Source organism: Ambystoma mexicanum, chromosome 2q (assembly GCF_040938575.1).
Source record: "Ambystoma mexicanum isolate Mex_15411 chromosome 2q, UKY_AmexF1_1, whole genome shotgun sequence".
NCBI lineage: Eukaryota > Metazoa > Chordata > Amphibia > Caudata > Ambystomatidae > Ambystoma > Ambystoma mexicanum.
This window is the reverse complement of record NC_090924.1, coordinates 885,202,453-885,230,275: the sequence shown is the minus strand read 5'-3', so window position 1 is coordinate 885,230,275 and position 27,823 is coordinate 885,202,453. Positions and strand designations below refer to the sequence as shown.

The following is a 27,823-nucleotide window of genomic DNA, read 5'->3' as shown; positions in this document are numbered from 1 at the left end:
CCACACATGCTTCGCGTTGTTCTGCACCTAGCAGCTGGACGCTCACCGTGTCAGCTCCTGCATCCTGACTTCAGCCACGCCTGCCAGCACCCTGGAACACCTGCAAGGGGAGAAAGGAAGAGAATAGGAGAAGAAAAGCCCTTACCTGCTAAATCTGCATCCCGGAGTCATTTCTCCAACGGCCCTGAAAAGGAAGACATCATTTTAAAGGCATTTCGTTTCGATCGCTGCAGCGCTGCATTTTACTCACCTTGGCAAGGCGCTTCCATCTTCAGCAGCGATCTTCCGGATTCAGCTACGCCCCGGCGCCTAGAGGAAAAAAGACAAGAACAAAGGTGAGAGGGAGAAAAGGAATAAGGAAAGCTCAGTTTCCTTTTAAGTCTTACCTGTTGGATTATTCCCACTGCATTTCGGGTCCTGCCGCTTCCTTCCATCTCCGGACCCCGGCCCCTATGGGGAAAAAAGACAAAGACATTGAATGAGCGAATGCAAAGACATTACCTGAGCGCTCATCCAGAACTGTTTCACTTCGGGTCGGCGCCATATCTCTGGCACTCCGAACCCCGGCCCCTAAGGGGAAAAAGACATAAGCATTAGCGCTTGCTGCAAGTAGACAACAAACATTATTATTAACCTTGAACTTTTGAACAGAACTTTTACAGCGCCTTACCTGAACAGTCAAGCTTACCTGAACTCCCATCAATCCTCAATCCAGTGAAGTAACTGGGTTTCAACGCGCCCCTGCATCAGAAGCAGGATGGAGAGCTCATCCTTCCAAACCCTAAGGTGAGGCTTCACGGGGAATCGTGGAGGAGGTATCGTGGAGGGTTGGAAGGGAGTGGGAGGCTTGAGCTTTGTTCCACAGTTGGTAATACTCCCTTTTCACGCACAGGAGGGTATCCAACGAGCCAGGGAAGCCAGAATAGAGGGGCCCTTCCTGTCCATCTTCAGAGTTCTGCGCCTTCGACGCCGCGCCTCTGTGGGAACCAGGTGAGCGTTACAGAACGCGAAGCCTTACCACAATTTCCCACCTGGGCACTATGGAGACTTCCGAGACAGATCAGCTGGCCCATCTTTTAGGGGAATTACGGGCAGAAGTGCACTCAGCCCGCCAGGAGACTAATGCTCTCAGAAGGGAACTAATCCTATCCAAGGAAAGAACTGATGATCTGGCCAAAAGGTTATTGCAGGGCCAGGCAGAGCACACTCCTTTACCTGTTTCCGGAGATATTTCTACAACAATGGGTTCGAATAACCCGGTACAAATCAATCTACCTGGACACATGCCTTTGGCCCCGCCGGAACGTTTTGCGGGGAATCCCAAGAAATATGCCGTTTTTATGAACCAATGCCGTTTACACTTTTTATGCAGTCCCGAGGCCTTCCCCAACGACCAGACCAAAGTAGCCTTTGTACTATCTTACCTCAGTGGCTGTGCTGCCGATTGGTCTATTCCATTGGTTAATCAGGATGATCCCATTCTCCGGGATTTCCAGGGCTTCAAGGCCAGCATGGAAAGATTGTTCGCTCGACACTCGCAGGGACAGGTCCTTGACAATGAACTGCTATCCTTACGACAAGGTAATCAGGATCTTTTGTCCTATATCGCCACCTTTAATAGACTAGTTGTGGAAACCGGATGGCCTGAAAATAAAAGGATCACATTGTTTCATCGAGGCCTGCGCGGAGAGCTTAAAGATGTTATAGCTCAGATAGTAGATCCACCCCAGGCCTGCGCAGACTACATAGACTTAGTGGTTCAACTTGATCACAGACTTCAAAATAGAAAAGCAGATCGGCTCAAGTATGAAACCAGAGTACCTATCAAGACCCACGTTAACTCCAAGAGTACTGACGTTTCTGAACCTATGCAAATTGGCAGTGTTAAAGGACCATTAACGCAGAAGGAACGAGAGAGAAGGCGACAAATGCAACTTTGTCTGTATTGCGGAACTTCCGGTCACTTTCTTCAAAGTTGTCCAGTTAAACCACCCAAGAAGGTGGTTGGAGCCACTGATAACGAGTTATTGACACCTGGTTCGGGAAACGACCTAGCCCGACAAGCGCAGGGGTCCGCTTGCCGAGCTTGAAAACAAACTCTTTGACCTCGCATTTTGTCATGCCAATGGTGCTTGTGAACCCAAAACAGCCTCAGCAGTTGCATGCTATAAAAGCATACATAGACAGTGGAGCTATTGGAAATTACATAGACCGTGAATTGGCTTCCAGGATTAAGCTTCCTCTCCGCCCGAAAGTAACCCAAGATGTAATTACTACAGTTGATGGAACCGAAATAGCCTCAGGGCCTGTAACGCATTCCACAGTTGAAATCACTCTGGTGGGTCAGGACGGACATCGGGAAGCAATCGTGTTTGATGTGATCAAGGCCCCACAATTTCAAGTACTTCTTGGAATCCCTTGGTTAGAAACACACAATCCGAGAATAGACTGGCGAGCAAAGAAGATAACTTTTCCTGATTGTGAACCAACCTGTTACCCAAGGAATCCAGCTACGGGTCTAGCCTCTGTAACTTCCACCCCTGTATTGCTACCATCTGAATACCAAGAATTCCAAGACGTTTTTCAGAAAGAGCAGGCTAACACCTTACCTCCCCATCGATCTTACGATTGCCAAATCGACTTGGTACCCAATGCACAACTACCTTGTAGTAGGATTTATGCTCTTACTGAACCTGAGAACCTGCATTTGCGCCAGTATTTGGATCAATACCTGGCCAATGGTTTCATTCGCCCATCAAAGTCACCTGTCTCTTCCGATTTGTACTTCGTACCTAAAAAGGAAGGAGACCTTAGGGCCTGTATTGACTACCGCGCCCTAAATCAGATAACGATTAAGAATTGTTACCCTTTGCCCCTCATACCTGAGCTTATCGACCAAGTAAAAGATGCTCGTGTGTACACCAAGCTAGATCTCCGAGGAGCTTACCACCTGGTACGTATAAAAGAGGGCGACGAGTGGAAGACTGCATTCCGCACCAAATTTGGGCTCTTCGAATATCAAGTAATGCCCTTCGGTTTGTGCAACGCACCTGCCGCCTTTCAGTACTTCATGAATGATGTTCTTCGGGAACTTATCGATGTTTGTGTCATCGTTTATATTGACGACATCCTGGTGTATTCCTCCTCAGAATCTGATCACAGAAACCATGTTAGGGCAGTTCTTGAGAAATTGCGCCAGCACAAATTATTTGCCAAGTTCGAAAAATGCGTTTTTCATACCACAGAAGTGGAGTTTCTCGGATTCATCCTGACACCTCAAGGAATCCGAATGGACTCGCGGAAAGTGGACGCCATTCTCAAATGGCCATCTCCTAGCTCTGTGAAGGGAGTGCAAAGCATGCTTGGCTTTGCCAATTTCTATCGAAGGTTCATCCCGGAATTTTCTCGAACTGTTCAACCCATCACAGCTCTCCTAAAGAAAAATAAACGCTTTGAATGGACTCTTGAGGCTGAACAAGCCTTTCAGGACCTGAAAACCAAATTCACCTCTGCACCTGTATTGAAGCACCCGCGCCCAGATCTCCCTTACATCGTGGAAACCGATGCATCCAGTTCGGCCATGGGAGCTGTCCTGTCGCAAAGAGACCCAGAAACTAACCAACTACACCCTGTAGCCTTTTGGTCCAGAAAATTCTCTCCACCTGAACTCAATTACGCAATTACCGACAAAGAACTACTGGCTATTAAATCAGCTTTCAAGGCTTGGCGTCACTATCATCTTGGTGCAAGACACACCATCACCGTAATTACGGACCACAGAAATTTGCAGTATTTAAAGACGGCCAAAGCTCAATCTTCGCGACAACTCCGATGGGCTTTATTCTTTGCGGAATTTGATTTTGTAATTACCTATCGCCCTGGCTGCAAGAATGGTAAGGCAGATGCCTTATCCCGGGTAGGCATGGAAGAACCCAATTCGAGTTTAGAACCTGTGCCAATCATACCGGAACAAAGAATTCTGGGCTTGACTTCATTGCAAACCATTGAGGACATCCAAGCTCAAGTAAAACAGCTTTTTGACTCTTCCGCCTTACTGGAATGGAGTCAAAAGGGTCCTCACTACACCGTTAAGGATGATTTACCCTACTTCCAAGAGCGGTTATTTCTGCCAAGTAAAGAATTGCAGGAACTTGTCATTACCCGTCATCATGAATCATTAATGGAAGGACACCCCAGTATCGCGAAAACAGAAGAAAAGATCAAACGCCACTTCTGGTGGCCTTCTTGGAGAAAAGACATAAAGTCATTTGTGTTGTCTTGCGGAATCTGTGCCCAAAATAAGAGTCAAAAGAAAAGGCCAGCCGGCCTACTTCAACCTTTGGACATTCCACCAGCACCTTGGCACACCTTGTCAATGGACTTTATAACTGACCTGCCTCCTTGTGGTGGTTACAACACGATTCTCGTAATAGTGGATCTATTCTCCAAAATGGCCCATTTTATCCCTTTAAAAGGATTGCCGTCAGCTTCCACCTTGGCCAAGGAATTTATGGAAAATATAGTGCGGTTACATGGTTTCCCTTCCATATTAGTCTCAGACCGTGGAAGTCAATTTATCTCCCACTTTTGGAAGAAATGTTGCCAACTAGCACAAATAGACATGCGGTTATCCACCAGCCACCACCCCTAGACCGACGGACAAACCGAGAGAACCAATCAGACTCTCAAGCAATATCTGCGGTGCATGTTACACCAATCCGAGTTAAATTGGAAAGACATCCTTTGGATTGTAGAATATGCATACAACAATTCAGTGCATTCTGGAACCGGACAGACTCCTTTTTATACCCTGTATGGTCACCATCCTCGGACCTCTGACCTAGATCCACCTCTGACCCTGGAGATGCCTGCAGTAAATCACCTACATTCCACAATAACCCAAGCCTTCAAAGAAGCTACAACCCACTTACAGCAAGCCAAGAAAAAGTATAAAGAAAACGCTGATTTGCACCGAAGTAAAACTCCTCCTTACCAAGTAGGAGATCAGGTATGGCTAGCAACTAAACATCTACCCCTCAAGGGTCAGCGAACTTTTAATCCCAGATTCATTGGGCCTTACCCCATCAAATCTATTATCAACCCAGTGGCCTTTAAACTCGATTTACCATCCAACATGCGGATTCATCCCGTTTTTCACGCATCTCTTCTAAAACCAGTACAACCTGGAACCAGACTGTCTGAGCCCCCAGGCCCTGTCCAAATTGATGGAGAATTAGAATTCGAAGTGAAAGACATTTTAGATTCCAAGATAGTTAAGTCGAAACTCTTCTATCTTGTTGATTGGAAAGGATATGGACCTCAGGAAAGATCTTGGGAACCCAGTAACTATGTTCACGCACCACGATTAATTCAAAGATTCCATCGAAGATTCCCGCACAAACCAAAACCCCCGGAGGAAAAGACCTCGGGAGGGGCCTTGAGGGCGGGTACTGTCATGATGCCTACCTCTAAGGAGCCAGGCCGGGCCCAGCAACCCCAGAGGCAGACATCATTTTCCCCAGGGAAGTCTCAGCGGGCCCAAATCGGGGCCCTTTGGACTCAGTCCTGGCGCCTTAGGCGCCAGGCTCATAGAAGAGGATATGTGTTTAAGTGCTTGGGTGCACACTTACCTGATGCAGACCTTGCTGCTTCATCCAGGCCCTCTTGAGGCCTGAATGGGACTACTTAACCTGTAGGACTACTTCACCACCCGGGTGTGGTCGGGGAAGGATACATACCTGATTGGTGGAAGGATACATACCAGGAACTTCTTCCAAGGCTATTTAAACCCCACCCGAACAGCACACATGCTTCGCGTTGTTCTGCACCTAGCAGCTGGACGCTCACCGTGTCAGCTCCTGCATCCTGACTTCAGCCACGCCTGCCAGCACCCTGGAACACCTGCAAGGGGAGAAAGGAAGAGAATAGGAGAAGAAAAGCCCTTACCTGCTAAATCTGCATCCCGGAGTCATTTCTCCAACGGCCCTGAAAAGGAAGACATCATTTTAAAGGCATTTCGTTTCGATCGCTGCAGCGCTGCATTTTACTCACCTTGGCAAGGCGCTTCCATCTTCAGCAGCGATCTTCCGGATTCAGCTACGCCCCGGCGCCTAGAGGAAAAAAGACAAGAACAAAGGTGAGAGGGAGAAAAGGAATAAGGAAAGCTCAGTTTCCTTTTAAGTCTTACCTGTTGGATTATTCCCACTGCATTTCGGGTCCTGCCGCTTCCTGGCATCTCCGGACCCCGGCCCCTATGGGGAAAAAAGACAAAGACATTGAATGAGCGAATGCAAAGACATTACCTGAGCGCTCATCCAGAACTGTTTCACTTCGGGTCGGCGCCATATCTCCGGCCCTCCGAACCCCGGCCCCTAAGGGGAAAAAGACATAAGCATTAGCGCTTGCTGCAAGTAGACAACGAACATTATTATTAAGCTTGAACTTTTGAACAGAACTTTTACAGCGCCTTACCTGAACAGTCAAGCTTACCTGAACTCCCATCAATCCTCAATCCAGTGAAGTAACTGGGTTTCAACGCGCCCCTGCATCAGAAGCAGGATGGAGAGCTCATCCTTCCAAACCCTAAGGTGAGGCTTCACGGGGAATCGTGGAGGAGGTATCGTGGAGGGTTGGAAGGGAGTGGGAGGCTTGAGCTTTGTTCCACAGTTGGTAATACTCCCTTTTCACGCACAGGAGGGTATCCAACGAGCCAGGGAAGCCAGAATAGAGGGGCCCTTCCTGTCCATATTCAGAGTTCTGCGCCTTCGACGCCGCGCCTCCGTGGGAACCAGGTGAGCGTTACAGCCTGCTGGCAGGTGCCCCACAGTGCTGGGAGGTGGGGGTGGTGGGGAACATGAGTTGGACATGGGTGGGGGCCTGCTGGCAGGTGCCCCACAGTGCTGGGGGGTGGGGGTGGTGGGAGACATGGGTGGGGGCCTGCTGGCAGGTGCCCCACAGTGCTGGGGGGTCGGGGGGTGGGAGACATGGGTGGGGGCCTGCTGGCAGGTGCCCCACAGTGCTGGGGGGTGGGGGGGTGGGAGACATGGGTGGGGGCCTGCTGGCAGGTGCCCCACAGTGCTGGGGGTGGGGGTGGTGGGAGACATGAGTTGGACATGGGTGGGGGCCTGGTGGAGGGTGCCCCTGCACTGCTGGGGGGTGGGGGTGGTGGGAGACATAGGTGGGGGCCTGGTGGAGGGTGACCCTGCACTGCTGGGGGTGGGGGTGGTGGGAGACATGGGTGGGGGCCTGCTGGCAGGTGCCCCACAGTGCTGGGGGGTGGGGGTGGTGGGAGACATGGGTGGGGGCCTGCTGGCAGGTGCCCCACAGTGCTGTGGGGTGGGGGGGTGGGAGACATGGGTGGGGGCCTGGTGGAGGGTGACCCTGCACTGCTGGGGGGTGGGGGTGGTGGGAGACATGGGTGGGGGCCTGCTGGCAGGTGCCCCACAGTGCTGGGGGGTGGGTGTGGTGGGAGACATGGGTGGGGGCCTGCTGGCAGGTGCCCCACAGTGATGGGGGGTGGGGGTGGTCGGAGACATGGGTGGGGGCCTGCTGGCAGGTGCCCCACAGTGCTAGGGGGTGGGGGTGGTGGGAGACATGGGTGGGGGCCTGCTGGCAGGTGCCCCACAGTGCTGGGGGGTGGGGGGGGGTGGGACACATGGGTGGGGGCCTGGTGGAGGGTGACCCTGCACTGCTGGGGGGTGGGGGTGGTGGGAGACATGGGTGGGGGCCTGCTGGCAGGTGCCCCACAGTGCTGGGGGGTGGGTGTGGTGGGAGACATGGGTGGGGGCCTGCTGGCAGGTGCCCCACAGTGCTGGGGGGTGGGGGTGGTGGGAGACATGAGTTGGACATGGGTGGGGGCCTGGTGGAGGGTGCCCCTGCACTGCTGGGGGGTGGGGGTGGTGGGAGACATGGGTGGGGGCCTGGTGGAGGGTGACCCTGCACTGCTGGGGGGTGGGGGTGGTGGGAGACATGGGTGGGGGCCTGCTGGCAGGTGCCCCACAGTGCTGGGGGGTGGGGGTGGTGTGGAACATGAGTTGGACATGGGTGGGGGCCTGCTGGCAGGTGCACCACAGTGCTGGGGGGTGGTGGGAGACATGGGTGGAGGCCTGTTGGAGGGTGCCCCAGCACTGCTGGGGGGTGGGGGTGGTGGGGAACATGAGTTGGACATGGGTGGGGGCCTGCTGGCAGGTGCCCCACAGTGCTGGGGGGTGGGGGTGGTGGGAGACATGGGTGGGGGCCTGGTGGAGGGTGCCCCTGGTGGCTGGGGGTGCAGGGGGACATGCGTTGGTGGGCAGTAGTGCAAGTTGACATGTGGGTTGGCTGGGGGGCATGGCCATGGTGGATGGGGTGCCTGCAGGACATGTGCAGGGTAGGCCCCTGTGGTGTGAGCCACCTGCAGGGGCCGTGGAGGGTGTAGAGGGAACACCTGGGAGGACCCACACATGCAATTCACATGTGGTGCTCCCCGCGCACCCCTGTAATACACGTACCCTGATGAAATCGCGTGTGGAACTTCCCGCGCACCCATGTAATACACGTACCCTGATGGAATCGCGTGTGGAACTTCCTGCGCACCCCTGGAATACACGTACCCTGCTGATGTCGCGTGTGAAACTTCCCCCGCACCCGGAAATACACGTACCCTGATGAAATTGCGTGTGGAACTTCCCGCGCACCCCTGTAATACACGTACCCTGATGAAATCGCGTGTGGAACTTCCCGCGGACCCCTGGAATACACGTACCCTGCTGATGTCACGTGTGAAACTTCCCCCGCACCCTGAAATACACGTACCTTGCTGAAATCGCGTGTGGAACTTCCCGCGCACCCCTGAAATACACGTACCCTGCTGAAATCGTGTGTGGAACTTCCCGCGCACCCCTGGAATACACGTACCCTGCTGATGTCGCGTGTGAAACTTCCCCCGCACCCTGAAATACACATACCCTGATGAAATCGCGTGTGGAACTTCCCGCGCACCCCTGGAATACACGTACCCTGCTGATGTCGCTTGTGAGACTTCCCCCGCACCCTGAAATACACGTACCCTGATGAAATCGCGTGTGGAACTTCCCGCACACCCCTGAAATACACGTACCCTGCTGAAATCGTGTGTGGAACTTCCCGCGCACTCCTGAAATACACGTACCCTGCGGAAATCGCGTGTGGAACTTCCCACGCACCCCTGAAATACGCGTACCCTGCTTGCACGGGGCCAATCGCGTGTGGAACTTCCCGCGCACCCCAGTGATACACGTAGCCCGCTTGCCGTGCTGGTACAGGGTTAGCGCAGCCCTTTGCGCTGGATTGGGGATTTTGATGGCATTTCCCTGCGCGATAGGCGTTCTTGGGGGCGTAACTGGCGCTGCTGCAGGGTCGCTGCGCCACTGTGCACCACCACTGGTTTTGGTGGCTGGAATCCATTAATACGCTGTGCGCGGAAATGGATTTTAGCGCACGCGGCTGGCGCAGGGATTCGCACGCACACACTGTGCGCCAGTCGCGTGCGCCACTTGTGCGCTGAATTCTATGAATTACCCCCTTAATGTGCGTATGTGCAGTATTTACTTCAAAGAACTCCCTCAAAGTTGTGTCAATGCCTCTCCATAAAATGAAAATGTCATCAATGTACGTGGCTCATTGATGGGTTCTGTGTTCAGAATATTACATAGATATATTTGCATTGAAAGGAGCCATACTTGCACCCATGGAGGTACCTAAAATGTGAAGGTCAAATTGGTCTTTGTATCTAAGAAATTGTTTTTTAGAATCAATTTCAATAATTTGAATATGAAGATCGGATTAACAGTTTCTATAGAGTGGCTACGCAGTAACCATTTTGTTGCTTCTAATCCATCATGGGGTATCAACGTGTAGAGGCTCACAATACCAATAGTGAAAAGTAGGTAATTATCTGTAAATGTAGCCATGGTAAGTAGGTTCAAAATGTCAGTAGTTTCTCAGATATATGTAGGTGGGGATTTTTTTACCCAGGATTGAAGAATTCCATCAACATGCCAAGTCAGCAGTTCAAGTGGACTGCTAATGGTTGCTATGATGGGTCGACCAGGTGGATGCACCAAAAATGTATTTATCATGGGTATCAGTGGATGTGTATTAGGAAGAACACCCTTAGTGTTCTCCTTGATTCATCCATGATTCTCAGCTTCATCTAAAGTGAACATAATTCAAGCACTCACAAATTGGTGGGGTCATGTGCAATAGGTAAATGAGTATCTCTATTAGCTAGTTGTCTATTTTAAATCTCCTTAGGTACCAGGATTGCCTGACTATGCTCTGGAGCCCCTGACGTTCCCAACACTGCTCAATCCTTATCTTATAATGCTTCAAAACTACTGCAGAATCCCATTGTGTATAGTAGCTCAACATGCACTCTTCTGCATTGTGACTCTAGAAGATAGACCCTATATAATGTGTAAACATTATGGGGAAAACATGCATCCATACTAATACAAACATTAAGCCCTGCCTCGCTCCCTCCCTACATATGCAACCTCCTTTCCTGCTTAACCTCCCTGTTACTGAGTCATTGATTATGCTATTATTCACAGTAGACTGAGGTCATGTTGCCACGGGACTTTGAGAAGGATTTGGCATTTGTAAACTACTCCAGTGGTAATTCGGCACATTCCAAAATCATACTAACCTAACATATCACATGATGTTATAATATACTTTAATTAAGTTGTTTTGCAAGCCATATATGACAGCAGTTACATCTTCGCCAGCTGTGGTAAGGAGTTGTAATTTACAGCTATGGCATATGTCCTGTGAATTACACTATGTTGCTCACAAGCTCTGTGGGATGCTCTGCTATGCGGCATCACTGTGTTATGATGGTGCCATAAATCACAAAATGGCCGCAAAACCCTTGTGCATGCCAAAACCTATGGAAATCACGCTTTGCAACACACGAAGATGGCTGCCCAATCTACCATGCATGTTGTCAGTGGTGGAACAGAGATCTCACTCCTGAAATATGACACTGGGCACCACAACATGTGAAAATGGAGAACAGAAGGGAAAAGCAGTGCTTTGCTAACTGAAACCCCAAAATCTTGCTTTAAATCCCCTTTTCTTTGTTGCTGAAACTGCAGAATGCCGGTACAAAACACCCTCAAACATCCAAAATTCTTGCTGGGTGCTACAATTCACTTAGTTATGAAATCATTGTGAACTTGCAAGGTCCTGAAAAGCTGAAAGCAAAAGGGATTTCTACAGCAAAAGTGGTTTGTCTGTGGATGTCAAAATGTGTGTGCAGCAGAGGGCTGCAGGGATGACAGCTGTCAGGAAGCTTGCCTGATTAAACTTTAAACATGTATATAAACTGAAATCAAATGTCTGCAATCTAAGAGGCCTGTTACTAAGAGTAGCCTAAGTTGCAATTGTTTGATCCCATGGTTTAAAATCTAGAATGAGAATTCTAGCTGCTACTTTGAAATCACAAGTTTGTGTTAAGCTACGGAAGAATGCAACATAATTAACATTTACATTTGAGCCTGGCTAAAGCTACCAAACTGGAATAACAGGTTCCCTCACAGAGGCCTTCTTCCTCTCCAGCAGGAAATCACACCTAAGTGATAATTATAGGGTTTGGAAAGAACCTGGGCTACAGAGGCATGAGGAACCATGAACAGCTGCTACTCAGGAAAGGCAAAGTGCGAAGACAGTCATAAATGGTCTCTGCCAGGAGAAAACAAAGGGGGATGGCTCCTGGGCTATGAGGGACAGACCAAAGGGGTGGAGCTAAACAACCATTTGCTGCTTAACAAGGACAAATGACACATCTTAAAAAGACGGATAATTTACTATGTAAAATTGTGAAAAATATGAAAATAACAGCATTTTTAATGTAATTTCTGGATGCACGGGTGAAAAGGTGCCAGAACTCTGCGACATGTTCTGGAAAGAAACGGCAGAAAATGTGATTTTACACAAAATGTATTGCTGCTAAAAGTATGAAACTGTATACACTTATGCCCATGGTAAACGCGCACACTTATAAATTGGACATTGTGATGGATGAAAAGGGCAACATTCTCTGAAAAGCAGAGCCAAGATCCCACAGCTATGGGGTTTGGAGGGATAGCTGCTATATAAAATATGTAATATGGATATGTGATTCTTATGGGGTTTGGAGGGATAGCTGCTATACAAAATATGTAATATGGATATGTGATTCTTATAGAGGTTGCACATGTGTAAATATGTATGGTTCCAAAAGTAGATTTTGTGTTCAAGGGGCCAGGGGTGTAACCTCAGTCTCATAAAAACCACACCATAAAGGTGACACCCCGTTTCTCTCTTCCTATCAAGGCAGAGAGGAGACTCTGACTCAATCGCCTGTCAAAGGGGCAAGCTTAGTATAAAGCAGCACACACACCCCTTTATCATAGCATAAATAGAGACAGCTCACCATTCAAAAGGACAGACAGATTCACCCACTAGCCCGACGCTGGTGGAGCACTCTGTTGCAGAACTCTCTATCTTCCTTGATCCAGACTCCAGAAACTTGGCAAAGCAGAAACCCATTGCATAGCTGAACCATTTTCAGCTAGGCCTCAAATTCCAGAACCAGAACCCCACAGACCTAAGGGGAGCATCAAAATACAGCTGGGCTGCGCTGTACTGCTTGCCTGCTGAAATAATTATCATCAGAACCAAGAAGGGCAGATCCAGTCCAGTCCTGTGCCGTGCTGTGACCAGAGCGCCTTGCTGATTGCAGATCCAATCCGGTGTGCCAAGCTGTCTACCTTAGAACCAGATCCAATTCCCTGACCAGAATTTTGATGGACCAGAATCCTGACGGTTCCGTTTAAAAACATATCTAGTGAGTATCTATAGAGAGAACTGTGTTACTAGCATATGTACCTTGTCTAGTTAATCTTAAACCCGTCCTATCTTGTATTCAGAACCCGTATTGTTAGGAGTATTTTTGAATTGTCTAAACTCTCTTTCCTATCACTCCTATCTTCCTCCTGTACTAGTATTGCTAAAAGTATCTTTACCCCGATCTTTTCTCATCTGAAGAAGGCGAGTCCCGGGCAGGCAGTCATTCTGATCAGGTGGCTGTGTTCTTGTGGGGATTTGTTTTGTTCATAGTCATCCTCTAGTGTTAGAAAACCCATTTGTCATTTTAAAAGCGCATTCCCGTTTTCCATTCTTGCGCCTATCTTGAAAAAGCATCCTCCACTAAAACGTTCAATTTCTGCTTGTAGCTAACATCCAGAGCTTTAAATCCCATCTAAAACCGTACCCCAAATCCATACAGTTTTCCCGTTATCGTGATTATCGTGCAGTGAAAAGTTTGCCGCAAATTTCATTTTTTGGGGAAATTCTGACAAGGTTAAAATAGCTTTTGATTGCTTCCGACTTGAATTTTAGGATTTCAAATTGTTTCTTGGTATTGAATCATTGTTTGAGTTTGTTTGCAACCATCCAAAGTGGCTTCCATAACAATTGATAGCAATTTCAGCAATTTTGACCATATTAGTATTTTTGCCCAATCCATTCTCAAGATAACTTTAAAAGCCATTCAGACAGCTTGACAGTCAATTCTTGTTTTCTCTTGTGTTTGCTGGGGGAAAGTGGGATTGTTATTTTGTTTGAATTCTGCCATTCCTGAATACCTGCTCTCTTCTCCTATCTCCTTACATTGCCTATTGGGGGGGTTGAGGGGTGTGCAGGGGGAACCTTTAACCACAGTGGTATCTGATCTGTACACACACACACCAAAGTATTATTTATGTGCTGAATTGTTTGCTAATTATTACTCCTCGTGTATTAAAGAGATTATTCACTGTAACATCACCCCATTGGTGATTATTGTGTACCCATAAAAACATAGTGTGATTAAATTGTAAATACATAAATAAATATTTTAACTTTGCAAACCAGCCTGATTCCTGGTTCAGTGTGACCGGGGGGTTCCAAGAGAGAGGTGTGATATGAGTGGTATATCGCTCAGAATAAAGAACCTTTAGACAAAAATAAATAAGGATTTCAGTTGTGCATTACACACTAGGCGTTGACTTGGGTGTGTGCCGGATTGAAATCACTTACAGCTCAATAAGAGAGCATTGACATTTGAGTCTCACATCTTCCCCACCAAATAGTAAACCCTCATATTTCCAGCATGGAGCGAAGCCCACTCACTATGTACCAACTCCTGCAACATTTTACATCACACACCAGAAGGTAAACCCACCCCAACCTGGTGTTTATCATACACATGCGCCATTCCAAATTCCTTACGGCAGTCAACCACATAACAGCATAATTGCTCTCCATGGAACCTAAAACAATCAGAATATTCCACCACCAGTTGCCCGTTTCAAAACTTTTAGCACATTCCAATCACAATTCACAGTCTGTATAGAACAACACCTCCTGCACCAGAACTTCACACCACTTCTCACTGACAATGTTGACCAACACACAAGTGACTCAACAGCAAACTATGAATCCATATCCAAAACCAGACTGCATATCGTGCCTCAAATTATATTAGCACCTATCAAATAAACATAATTGCCACAAAACTCTCCACTCCCAACTCTCACTATACAGGAGAGTCTACATCATGTCAGTATAATGTAGACATCAATCACCAGCCACATCCACACCCTTCCTGACATTGTACACAGACGATATTTGATTATGCTATCCCAGAAAGGTAATCAGAAATTAAAACCTACAGTATACCATACAACTACGACGTCTAACAAAGGGGGTGGGGGTTCAATTTCCTGGATTGAAAGGAAGACCAAAAGTTCCCAACCGCTCTGCCTGGATTTCATTTCTCGTAAAGCCCAGCCAGCACACACACTCAGGTCTAACTAACTCCCAACAAACGAGGAACCAAACAACAGCACATCATGAGGCCATATAAACAACAGAAGTTGCATGTAACCTAACATTACATGTTGTCAAAGACTTATGTTGTCAAAATTGTCTAGTTGCATAGTTCAATTATCCACAAATTTAAAATTATATGTACTGTACAAATTGTTTAATATATATATTTTAAAGTGACTAACTAGGAATTTTGTATTACAGAATACAGTGACAGAACAATTGCAACAGCGCTACTCCAGGGATGAAATATACACCTATGTGGGTGATATTCTTATTGCTGTTAATCCATTCAGAAATGTGGACATTTATTCTCCCCAGGTAAGAACCCTTTTGATTTCAAATATTTTGTTGAATGATTTTAAGAGGATCAAATGCAAGTGATATATGAATGCATGCCACAAAAATGGGACTGGAATAACCGTTTCACTCCTGCAATTTCAATTATTTCCTACAGCGATTAAATCTAGAATTACATCCAAAGGACAGTCAAAGGGTTAAGATTGTTGATAGGATTATTCAACCTCACTCCCATTTCTCTTAAATTATTTTCAGTGTATACCCAATATTATCACACAAGAACTTGAAATTGATGTTCAGAATGCATTCCAGGATGTGTTGGATATATACATCCCACACATATTTAATGGGAAGAAACTTGCAGACACCTTTACCACGTCCTCCTTCCTAAAAAGGAGGATCCCAGACACACTCCAATCAGGTAAACACCCTTCCTAGATTTTAAATATTAGGGCATACATGTTAATTCCAAATATCAATTAACATCTAACATGAAGAAAAATCTCCAGAAGGAAAATCATGTTCAGACAAAAGTCTTTATAAAACATATTCTCATTTTACACACTTAGATCTGAAATCCAACAAGGGATAATCATTACATGATATTTGTAAAATCACCATACATTCTATAACAAAATCATATGGATGTCATCAACAACAATGTATAAATGTAAGAACAATAAACAATAAACAGGGATAAACAATTCAAGCATTCAGTTTCTTAATAGTAAAGTATTGCCAAATTCCAATCGATGGCCAGCACTTATTCCACATTACTTTTATTTGGGAACACATCTACGAGTTTCAGGATACTTGTCCCATTTTCAGGATAATCTGAACTGGCCTCCTAATAAACAATATGCAAAACACATTGTTACTAACTTAACTACATTGCTATTGTGTACAAATATTACTCAATGTGTAACTATTGTGTTTGAAATAATCACTAGCCTGTTAAAAAACATTTTCTAATCGTGTCTCCCAAACGAAAATTGAAATAGACAAGGTTTTTTATTGTGGCTACTACTTAAATCTTACATGACTCTGAAGGAATGCTATGTTGCATGGGTATGGAAATCCTGGCTTTTTTTATTTTTATCACTAATAAAGTGATGTGAGTAATCCATGTCGAAAGGGTGGACTGCTAAACAGGCCTTCCTTTCATTACACCCGGGTATAGTATACACCTGTGCCATTCTGCTTCAGTCTCCTGATATGCAGCTCCTGCTCTCCAGTGGCAAGACACATGTTTAGAGAATTACAGGTGCCTTGTCTGAGAGCTGCAACTTAAAGCAAAGTCACTGCAAACAGAGGTTGCATTTAATTATATACCTCTGATCAATCTGGAAATATAAGACCCATCTAGATTTTGGTATGGTGACAAAAAAATTCACCTAATTATTTAAGCCACATTTGAGCTTAGACCTGCTATGATTGGCAATGTGTATTCCAGGGTATGATGTTCATTCATCGCCTGTTTTTCTTTTGCAGCATTTTTTGTCAAAATTCTTTGCCCCCCCAAAAATAATCAAAAAACTATGGGGGAGTGGTGGGGCCTAAGGGCATAAAAGAGGTAGGATGGGATTGGGTATAGGGAATACATAATAGGGGGATACACCCCCCCACCCCCCAAAATAAAAAAAGACAAATTCAATGAGTTTTATTCAGGAAAAACGTTTTGGGTTGAAAATCCAGTGGTAAACTGGGGATGAATAAACATAGACCCGTATTTCAGGCACATGGCTGCCTCAGGTCAGTGATTGGCCAAAAGGCAGAATGTCTGCCTGTGTTGAAATTCTGGTTGGGTAACTCCTCATCGCTGTGAGGCACAGTAACTCACGACAGGTGGTCTCCTGGGAACCTGGCTTCATGGAGGCACTTCCAGGTCAAAGTCCTGACTCACCTTGGAGGTTGTATACCAGAGAGTCTTTGTCATGAAGGCAGAGCAGAACACTGAGAAGGAAGGCTTTCTCCATCTTGGTTTTCTGCTGGCTTCTTTTTCCTTCCAGTCTCCTACACTTCCTGCACAAGAAGGAAAAAGTAACTTGTTACCGCTACAGGGATTGGAACACTTAAAACAGGTGTCTTTTTTTCCAATTATGAGTGGCCTTTTTACTTTATAAGATAGAGATCTCCCACGAATTCCTTGATTCATTTTGGACCCTGGGGACTTCAAGAAGAATTAATTTAGATCCTTCTGGGAGAGCAGTCCTTCCCAATGTTGTTCAGTTAAGGGGTAAGGGGACGTGTTTCAAAGCAGATGTAAGCTCTGCTCCCTACACATCTCCAGGGCACATTGTAGTAGAACTGCCAGTGGAGCAACACCTGCCTCTCCCTTCTAACTTCAAGGTGCTTCGGATCCTCAGTGGAGGTGAAGGACTCCTGCAGAAGCTAGCTAGCACCAGGGTTAGTAATGTTGAAATCAATGACCCATCCTGTTCCTGAGATCCAGGATTGTGACCTACAGCAGCAGAAGAAGCAAAGCAGCTGGTTACCTGTATTTTACAGTGCAGAACCACCATCAAACCATACTTGAATGTGTGTGAATGGCTTTGAACCAACACGATCCAGAGTGCTGCTTTTGGCACTTCATAAAACCTCTTTGAACGCTGTACCTTTTCCTCAAACCAACTTTCTGCTACCCTGTGGCCTGCTCTGGCTTGATCAAGAAGCTCTATGATGTGAATGTCTTTGAACTGCCATGCCTCAAACCACTGCTCAAACCACTAGCATCTTCCTCATCGGCCGAAGCTAAAATGCCGGATCAACCCTGCTGGCCTCATTGAGCCGCATCCTTCAAACCCTGCATCCAGCTGCAATGAGCTTCAACTCTGACCCCACTAGATGCCTGCTCTTTGTCTGGATAACACTGACTTGCTGCTTTTGAACCTGATTTGATCCACTCACACGCTGTTAAGAAGCCTTGGTAAAATGCTGTTGAACCACCACAAACTGAGAAATTCCCTTTGGAAAGCTCCAGCCCCCTTGGTTCACTTTTGTGACCCTAGAGATTGCTAAGCTACCCATTTGAACCTTTTCTCAACCAAGGCATATCCTTTTGGTAACATTGTTGTGATGTATTTGCCTTTCACCCATTCTATTTCCCAAGAGTGCTTGCATCATCCTTATGCTGCATTTCCTTTGCTCTTTCCACAGGGCTGGGTTTTTGTTAGTATATTTGTTACATTTATTTCATATGAAGTGTTTTATTCGAGTATACACATGTGTATTGAACCTTGATGGCACATTTGCTTATTTTGGACCGGTGTACTGTTGCTCTTTGGGTTGCTACTGTCACCACCTCCACACCCTTATTAAGAGAGTAGCCTGCCCTCTGCCCACATTACCACAAAAGGCAAAGAAGGTATAGCTCTTGACTGTGCATGTTTCATCTTTATGATAACTGTTGTTGAGAGGTTTTAGGGCACATTAGGTGGTTTAGGCATACACATCCTTGTTCTGCCGTGGGGCAGTTTCCTTTTCATCTCATTGATTGAATTAAGCCAGCGAAGAGCAGAAGTCACCTGATGATTGACATGGCAAAGGACACCATCAAGAAGGAGTCTCCAAGATGTTGGGCTTAGGAGGGATTGAGCCTCCCCACAGCCATGGGCCGGTCCTGTGGTACTGGTACCTAAACAGTCCAGTAGTGGGAAGACTGAAGTCAGCTTTTGTGTGGACTACAGAGGGCTCTGTTATGCCACCTAGACAGATGCATGCACCAAACATAGGGTAGTTGAGCTCATTGACAGCTTAGGCACTGAAAGGTTCATGTGTAGGTTTGACCTCACGGCAGGGTACTGAAAGGCGAGCCTTTCTGACAATGCAAAGGAGAGTTCAGCCTTTTCCACTCCAAAAGAGCACTACCAGTAATGCAAATAATAAACACTCATCCTCTGTACATCTTTATCTAGGTTATTTGTGAATGTGGCCTTTATTTCAAGAAAGTTTGATCGCCTCTATTATCTATATCATTTGTACTGTGCCCAGGAAGAATGTGTTTTTTTTTTTTAATTCAACATTTTTGCTAACATTGTGTCCCCACTGATGTAGAGGTGTGGAGATTACTCCATTACATGTCACAGTGCGGCTGACTTACTTTAAATTATTGTATCTCATTTGCCGTTGTGCTGCTTTTGTATCCAAAAACATGAACATCTCCCAGGCTAACCTTGAAAGCTGTGATATTGATATTTTGCTGCTTATGCTATCTGGGTAGTCTAGGCTGATGCTTTTGGGGACATTTCTGTTTACCATCGTAAGGGGTTCCATTGCTAAGACAAAAGATTAGTTTGGCAGAAAGAACACCTGCCTCATAGCTCACCATTTAGGTTGTTCATCAAGAGATGACAACAATAAAGGCAGACAGATTGGCTTAAATTGCTGTTGGACATGAATCTAAGCCATCTGGTATTTGGGTCTCCTGGCTGAAAAAAAGCACATCATTGATAGGATATTGTCCCTTTAATCTGGTCTTATTGTCTGGGCATGCCATTTGATATACACATCTGGTCTCAAATGAGTTTGAAACAAAGCGCCAGATGGGACACATAATTCTCCCAGAACCGGAAGCCCATAAAGGAGGGCCTATTGTAAGAGGCTGCATTGGATGCTCAAAAGACTACACCAGCTCTTGAATCTAATTATGCTTAATTTGACAAGCTAATTACTTGACAGAACTGCTATACTAAAGACTAGCTGTGGCAGGAATAATACAAAAAAGTGCCAATACTGGTGGTACTCTGCTGCCCTTATTGAGATAAAGACTCATTCTAGAAAATTGGAATCTGAGTGGCCCAGAGATTACTATTTGAATACACAGATGGCTTAACAATCTCTCTTTAGGGCACACAAACAAAGATTGTTCAGTCACATTAAATCTAAAATGTTGTTCTCCGCTGACTGCACTTGTTCTTACGATATAAAACGTATCCAAGGAACTCTTTTCTGGTCGTTCAGGCCACAAGGAAATCAAATTCATGGCAAACCAAAACCATCCTTCATTTGGACTTTATGGCGACCTGCACATTTATTTCCACAATAATGGCATAGACAACTTAAGTGCCTGTTAAAGCAAATAACCTTTGCAAGGCTCACATGCTAGACTGATTGAAATAGAAGAGCAGCCGACTGCTCTCTTACAGGAATGCATTAGGAACCTGGAATTGGAGAATCTGCTCTACAAAGAAAGAATGCCTGAGCCACCTTAAGATCCCTGTTCAGTGAGTGTAGCTGAACTAGATAACATCCATTTAAATGAGAACCTGGAAGCTGTCATCAACAGCTCTCAACAGATGGGTACTGTTCCTGTACCCCTCTAGATCCATCAGATCCTACAAACTTTAGACCTGTATCACTGCTTTCCTTTTCTGCGGCAGAGCTGGAATCTATGGTGGTGCAACTGATATTGAAATATGTGGAAGACATTACTAGACTGCAGCAGAAATGGAAAGTAGCGATACAGGTCCAAAGTTTGCAGGATCTGATGGAAGACAAGAAATTACTAGACTGCGGTCGTGTGATTTCCTGTTCTCTTCTTTTCACACAGCCAGTTCTTTCTACATTGACCAATATTCAAAATGTTAAGGACGGCAGCTGTTTCAGAGCCCTGGTAGTCCTGTTGGCAGAGTTTGACAACGTTTATCATGCCATCCAATTGGGGTGTCTGCATTGCTTTTGGATGTAAACAACGGAATGGATTTATTTGTTTCTTTTGTAGAGGATTCAGGAGGTGGCACTTCCACCGATGAGTCTCAGTCTTATGATATAATGTGTGGAAAGCCCCGGGTCTGCCTTATTTAGCATCTCCTTTTTTAATCTGTATCTAAGTTAACTATGCTTCTGAGACCGCACCGCACTGCATGAGATTTCTCACCTATGCAAATGATCCGCAGTTGTTCGTTATTTTGAATGGGATCTGGAGTTGATGGGTCACTCCTTTAAAGCTTGTATTCTGGAGGGGTATATGTGGATGGATTGTAACACAGTGAAAGTCATCTCAGCCACGGCTGAGGCCCTTCTTTGTGGGGCCTGCAGCCACAAGAGGTTAACTAAATGATGGCCTGAATCTCTCAGTGACTACCCCATGTCAGTGTCCAAAATCTGTAATCTATCATTATTGACGCTGATCTTTCTTTCAACAGACAGATAACACCTGCATTTACAATCTGTTTCAGCTGAGAGTGCTGCAAAGTAATCTCAATGTGTCAGCTGTAATGCAAATGTCGATTGAGCGGGACCTTATTTGGGAGAAATTTTAATAACGCAACCTCAAATAGTTTTTCCAATGTTCATTATTTTATGTCCTTTTTCGTTGTATTGGCGCAGTTTGTGCCTAGGTATTCTCAATGCATGCTCAACTTCCATGTCAATCCATATGACTGAGTGATCCCGGCAGGCTGGCTGCACATAACAGACCATTTGGTGTGGTGTGGCTTGAATGGAAACATGCCCTCTGCAGGTATTTCTTACAGTTCATGGGTTTCATGTGTACAGGTTACCTGTTCCTTATACCAGAGATGGCTGTACCACCCCGGAAGTATACGTTCTTCTTGGAATGTTCCTTGTTACACGTTTTATGGCCCCGCAGATAAGTGACACAACCGGGCCTACATGTCATGCATGCCATTCTATCACCCAATGAAGTTTAACATGTGAATGCTCCATTTTCACTTTGGGCATTCATTGTCCAGTGTGTATTTCTTTGCAACTCATCAACCTTTGCATCATTTGATGAAGAGGTTTTTGGGACTTTTAACACTTGAACATTGTTCTACCTCTGCTTAATACTTCAATTTCTTCCAATAAATGATATAAAACCCCGAATTCAGCTGACGCGAGGAGACATGACACTTTTCAGGAGGGATTTGAAGCCAATGATTTTTGAACATGCCATTCAATGAAGATGGGAAAATAGACCATCATTCTGTGCTATTTGAATTTAGTCTGACTGAATTTGCCCTGATTTGAAAAAGGCACAGGCTAGTGCTGAAACACATGTAATCTTAGGGCACTACCACATTTTAATCTAAAGGGCGCTTCCACATTGTAGTGGTTTCAAATTGTGTGTTTATCTAAAAGGCACTACCACTCTTCAGTGGTTTCAAAATATGTTTTGTGCTTTATGATTCAAAACCAAGATAACGTTTTTGAAACACAGTGAACCTGTGTGGCGCATTTCATTTTGTGTGAGGAAACAATTTACTTGCTTTCCTAAAACAGAGGTAGGGGTTGTAGTCTCTTCTTTTTCCTCACACCTATGCGACACCTCAGTATTCCGGGTGAATTTGGGCGCAGGACCAAAGAAAGTTGGCACTACGAAACCCCAACCGTTTTATTTCAATGTTTTTCACAAGGGTTTCTAGTACAAAGGGTCTCAAAAGGGGTTTCTCTGCTTCTATTTTGTGAGTGGCTTGAGGAAAGGGGATTTAAGCAAACAGGAATCACACAGGGCTTCTTTTCATTTCTTGTATTCATCTCTTTGGGGTGGCACTGGCAGGAGGAACGATATGGAAAATGGATATACTAAGTCACAAAATACTTCACTAAGGGATTTCTTAAGTGTTTTTATTTTCTACCTTTACTTATGTCTTTTTGTAAGGTAAAGGGGTCTGACAGGATGTGAATAAAACAGCCAGATAGGAGTTTACAAAGGATTTCTCAAGGGGGGATTGAGAATTTGAGAAATTTGACAAAGCAAGCAATGTACCCCAAAATAGTCAAAAACCGAGAGTGTACTCCCAAAATGACACAGAAAAAATGCTTTCAGTGGCTACAGCAGAGACTCTAATGCTCTCTCCCCATGTGGATCAGCCCTGTTCCTTACTTGTCTGAAAAACACAGCCCACAGGACTTGAGCTGGGCCTTTTATTAGGGCACTGAACCCTACCTTGAGAATTGAGGTCACTGGTTGGTCTGCTAAATCTTAACGCGCCATTCATTGTTTCTGATTGGCCAATGGTGCATCCCCTGCTTGCTGAATAGCACACTTGACAGAGGTGTGGTTTTGGGAGCCAATGGTTCCCACAAGCTAGCAGGTCATCATGAGCAGGATGGGAGGGGTTGACCCACACTTATGCAACACATAACAGCTCTTTGGTGGCTTATTGTAGTTGCCAATGCATATTTCTGTCATGCTCATGCTTCTTATGGCGGTTACTGGCTCTATGAGTATGACATTTTGCGGCCTGCGAGGATGAAGGAAAGGACCTTTACTGGCTTCATGTTCTCTTTCCCCTAGCATAGTTTAAGAATCGTATTATGCTTGACGTGTGTTTTTCCTTTCTAACAAACCTCAAGGTAATATAATCTTTGAACAGTGTACGGTTCTCAAGCCATCCAAAGGTACAGGGTTGTGCCCCATGGCATTTGGGGCTTTTGTATGGTCTGCAAATTCAGATCTGCTTCAAGCAACCTCTTTTTCTATTTCCCAAGTAAAGGTATTTTCAGCCTGCAAACTCATCATTTTTTGGATGCGATGAAGAACGGAGCTCAGCATTTTTAACAAATGCAGCATTACATGAAGGCCTAGTCAGTTTGTATGCAAAGTGCAGACTTTGTGCTGACTTAGACACTTTAAATTCTAACTTCACTTTATAAAATGATTACAAGTGCATTTAAATATACAATATATTGAATGCGCCGTTCTGCAGTAAAAAGATGAACAATGTGAAAGCATTTGTAAATATAAACACTAATCTCAGTGCAATCAGGCGTGCATTTGGTCATTGTACAAACTATGGGTAAAACTGACTCGAAATATTGCAACTATCTTCGATTTATATCTGCATCTTGAAGGGACATACAAGAGGCTACAGAGTTTAGACAGAGGGTGACCAGTGGCGCTTTTCTTCGTTCATACTTTCTCAATCATTTAACACAATAAAGAGGATGAACCGTGAAATGGAATGTACCTGCCAGGTTGCTGCATACTCCATGGTCGGAGAGCTTGTCAAAATGGTGCTCAACTTTAACTAACTCCTTTGTCTTTTAGTTTTCCCTGACAAATTATCGTTTTTTTCTTCTCACAAATAAGTATCAAAGGAACCACAGCATAGCCTTCCGATTGGACTCTCAGAATGTAAAGGGAAATGTGAAGATGTGTTTCAATTTTCAAAAGAAAGATATTATTTTATTTATTCCAATATTTTGATGTTTCTCAATCAGAAAGAAAAATATTTGTTTCCAAAATGACTGAAAGGATTATGGTGCTCATTACGAGTTGGGTGGTATTCTGGCTGTAAATCCGGTGGAATACTGACAAATGGAATTACCATTACCGCCCCTTGGTCTGGCCAAATTACTGCCGAATCACCAGTGACAGAGATAATCCCAATTTTTTGAGAGTCTGTTTGACTCTGGGGCATTTTTGCAGAATTGCCACCAGTGGAATTTCCACTGCAGTAATTCCACTGATTTTGCCTGTTTTCGGTTGAAATTGGGAGGATTTACCTCCAGCACAATGCTGGAGGTAAATTCCCCACTCCAGGGCCCTACTCCTAGTATGGCAGAGTGGGAAATGTGGCGGTAATTCTGTTACCACCAACTTTCTCCTGCATCGCCACACTCGTAATGAGCCCTAATGTCCTGATTGTCCAAAGTCATCTTATACAAGACATGGGCTGGATTTCATAGAGGTGGTGTTCTTCACAAGGGCTAATGTAAGATGTGACTATTACTATTAATTGAGGGCAGAGCCAGTGCTTACAGTCCACCTATCATTTCGTAAAATGCTTCAACATATGCACAATACGTTATCAAATCAATCCATACTTAGATTGTTTTCATTCTGCACCATATACATACAATTTTGCTGAGTAGTAGAACTCTGCCCTCATGTCTGATAGCTTGTCATCATCTGAGCACTCTAGTTCCATCCGTTCCATAAGTTTAGAAGAAGGGGTGTCTTTTCCAGAAGGTGCCCTCTCCACCTGGTTGGGATAGAACAGCCAGAGTGCTAAGTTTTCCAGGGGAAACAGACTCTTAGAAGAAAAAGAAAAATAATTCCTAGGAATATTTAGAATCATGCAAACTCTCCAGAGCTGAAGAACAAGTCTGCTGCAGTTCCTGTGAAAAGGAGTCAGCGGCAGGGATATTTCACAGGAGTGGGACCATTTCTGGAAAATCAGGCACGCATGCCATGCACCAGAAAAACAGGGGGATACCCGAGTTTCAAAATGTTCAGAATTGTTATAAACACATTCAGAGAAATATAATTGTTCAATTTGTCTGCTTACCTTTTATACAACAATCTGAATGTTACTCCAGTGTTTCATTTACCGGTAGCTGCACAATTGCTACCTCATCTATAATGGGTGAGAGGGCATCGACCCACCCATTTCACACTGAGCAATCCTCCAGCTGCAGCAAGCAGCTGAGGGGGCGCTCCTGGGCTGGCATGAGCTGTCAAAGGGAAACATGATTTTCTTTTGACAGTTCATAACCCAGCATGCATGTTCAACGGCCCATGCAAAGCCATGGGCATTTTGCTTCCCCAGCCTTGCATGGCCCATTGGGGATGCAGGCTAGGGTACTGCATCTCTGAATGTGCAATGGGATGACCCTGTGCCTCCCCACACATTCAGAGTTGCTGGGGCATACTCAATGGGGTGCCCTGGCTCCTGCGCGCAAGTGCGCCGTGCTTTACTGTTCATGTTGCGCAGAGCCATGGAAAGTGGATTATGGACTGGGGCTGCAGATAAGAATAAAAAAGTGTGAATGTGTGTGATGAATGAATGTGTTTTTGGGTGTGCCATTAATGAAAGAGTGTATGATATGTGGGTGAGTGAGTAAATGTATAGGATTGAGTGCATGACACACATGCACCCACTCCCCATAGGCCTCCAAATCAGAGGCCAGCTCACTAGCTGGTGGTGGGCCTTTGATTTAACAAATCAGAGCAGGGGTATTGATTTGTGGATGAATCAGAAGCCCACTCAATAGCATGGTGAGCTGGTCTATGATTTCGCAGCACCCCTCCCCCTGCACCAACAGATCAGAAGCCTGCTCACTGTGGTGAGCAGCCCTCTGATTTGGAGATTCGGGGGAGAGGGTGCATTGTTTACTGGGCATCAATGTTAAAACAAACATGATATCATGTTTACTTTAACAATGATCCCCACTACAATAATGCCATGCTAGAGGCATAAGGCATACCCGGACTGGCTGCAGCAATGCAGTCCAGTCTAGCCATGTTTGCATGATGTGCTGTTACGTGGCTAGTCTGGACTGCATTGCTGCAGCCAGTCTGGTTATGTTTTCTGCCTCTGGCATGGCATTTGTAACTGGGAATATATGCATTTTTGGCATTTTTTACAGGGGGTTTTGAGTTTATCCAGTGCGTTATATTTAGCTATATTCTGAGCATAGTCGGTTATATTTAGCATTGTTTTCGAGTATAGCCACAAAGCTTATTCAGACATATTTTCAATATAGCCAATGTGTAGAATTTAGCAGTGCTTTGAATTCACCCCCTTGTAAATTCAGCTGAATCTATGTAACCAAGAAATCAGCCAGGACACACACGTATATATCACACCTCATGCTTATGGAAGATAGCTGAAGGCATGGCCACCCACCTGCACCTGCTATCATACACTAGTCTAAGATACATTGCACAACACCCCTGCCATAAGAATGCAGCTATTCTCATGACATAAATTCGGTCTAGCTGCACACATAATGATTATCCTGCTCTCGCATACTCTTCAGGCTATCTCTCAGCACTTAGTCACATGCCTGCTTGACGTGGGTGGCTAGGAGGGACATTACCACCTGTACCTACCTTCGTATTGGCTAAAATGCACACACACAATCTAAACTCCTCTGACAAATGGTCCTCTACCTGGACTTTGGTGCCCTGAGGGCATTCAACCTGCAGCGCTTTGAGACCATACCAATGGGAAAAGGCACTATACAAATGACAATTACTTTGCATTACATTACATTACATAAAGTAAGCATGAATGTTATTACGTGGCTAAACTGACATTGTGGTGCAGCCAGTCTAGCCATTTCCTACTGTGGCATGGCATTTTTACTGTGCATCTTTGATAAAGCAAACATAATTATGTTTTACATTTCAAACGTGTTTTCTTATTGTGGCATGGCATTCTTAATGGCAAAGCATACATTATATATTCTTATGAGCAGGTACTGGCACATAGTGGCAGAGACAGCTTGGAAATGTTTTCTTATAGTATAATTACTGGCAATCTTCCCAAAGCAAACTTGAGTTTGTTCTTAAATATGGGAGTACTGGCATGTATAGGTGCAGCCAACATGCGAACGTATGGGCACAGCCATTGTGAAATGGTTTTATACTGCCATATATTGTGGGGAATGGCATCATGACAATGTGTTGGGAAAGACTCCTGTGCCCTGTTGGTGACTTGCATCTATTATATATTTTCATGTGCTACCCCACAAAACTGATTGCAAACTATCTTGCTTTTTATTACATTTATCCATGAAAGTGTGCTGTATAATGCACCATTTTAACGCCTTATTGTAAAATAAAAAGGTCTGGAGCTTTGGGGGTAGAGCCCTCGTCCCCTGTGACCCCTTTTTGGGCTTGGATACTGAGAGGGGAGGGCCTGCCAGAAATACCTTCTCAAATGTCTACTTAAAAGCATCTGCAGTCACCATAATC

The 27,823-nt window shown here is 45.3% G+C and overlaps 1 protein-coding gene across 6 annotated transcripts in view; it reads left to right on the top strand.

The window, feature by feature from the left end:
• The window catches only part of MYO3A (myosin IIIA), a 2,295,212-nt gene that overhangs the window by 584,219 nt on the left and 1,683,170 nt on the right, over nt 1-27,823 (top strand). For all 6 annotated transcript variants that reach the window (XM_069648154.1, XM_069648153.1, XM_069648152.1 and 3 more), the window contains exon 12: nt 15,079-15,195. In XM_069648154.1, coding sequence (XP_069504255.1) covers nt 15,079-15,195 — 117 coding nt within the window. The remainder of the gene's footprint in view (nt 1-15,078; nt 15,196-27,823) is intronic.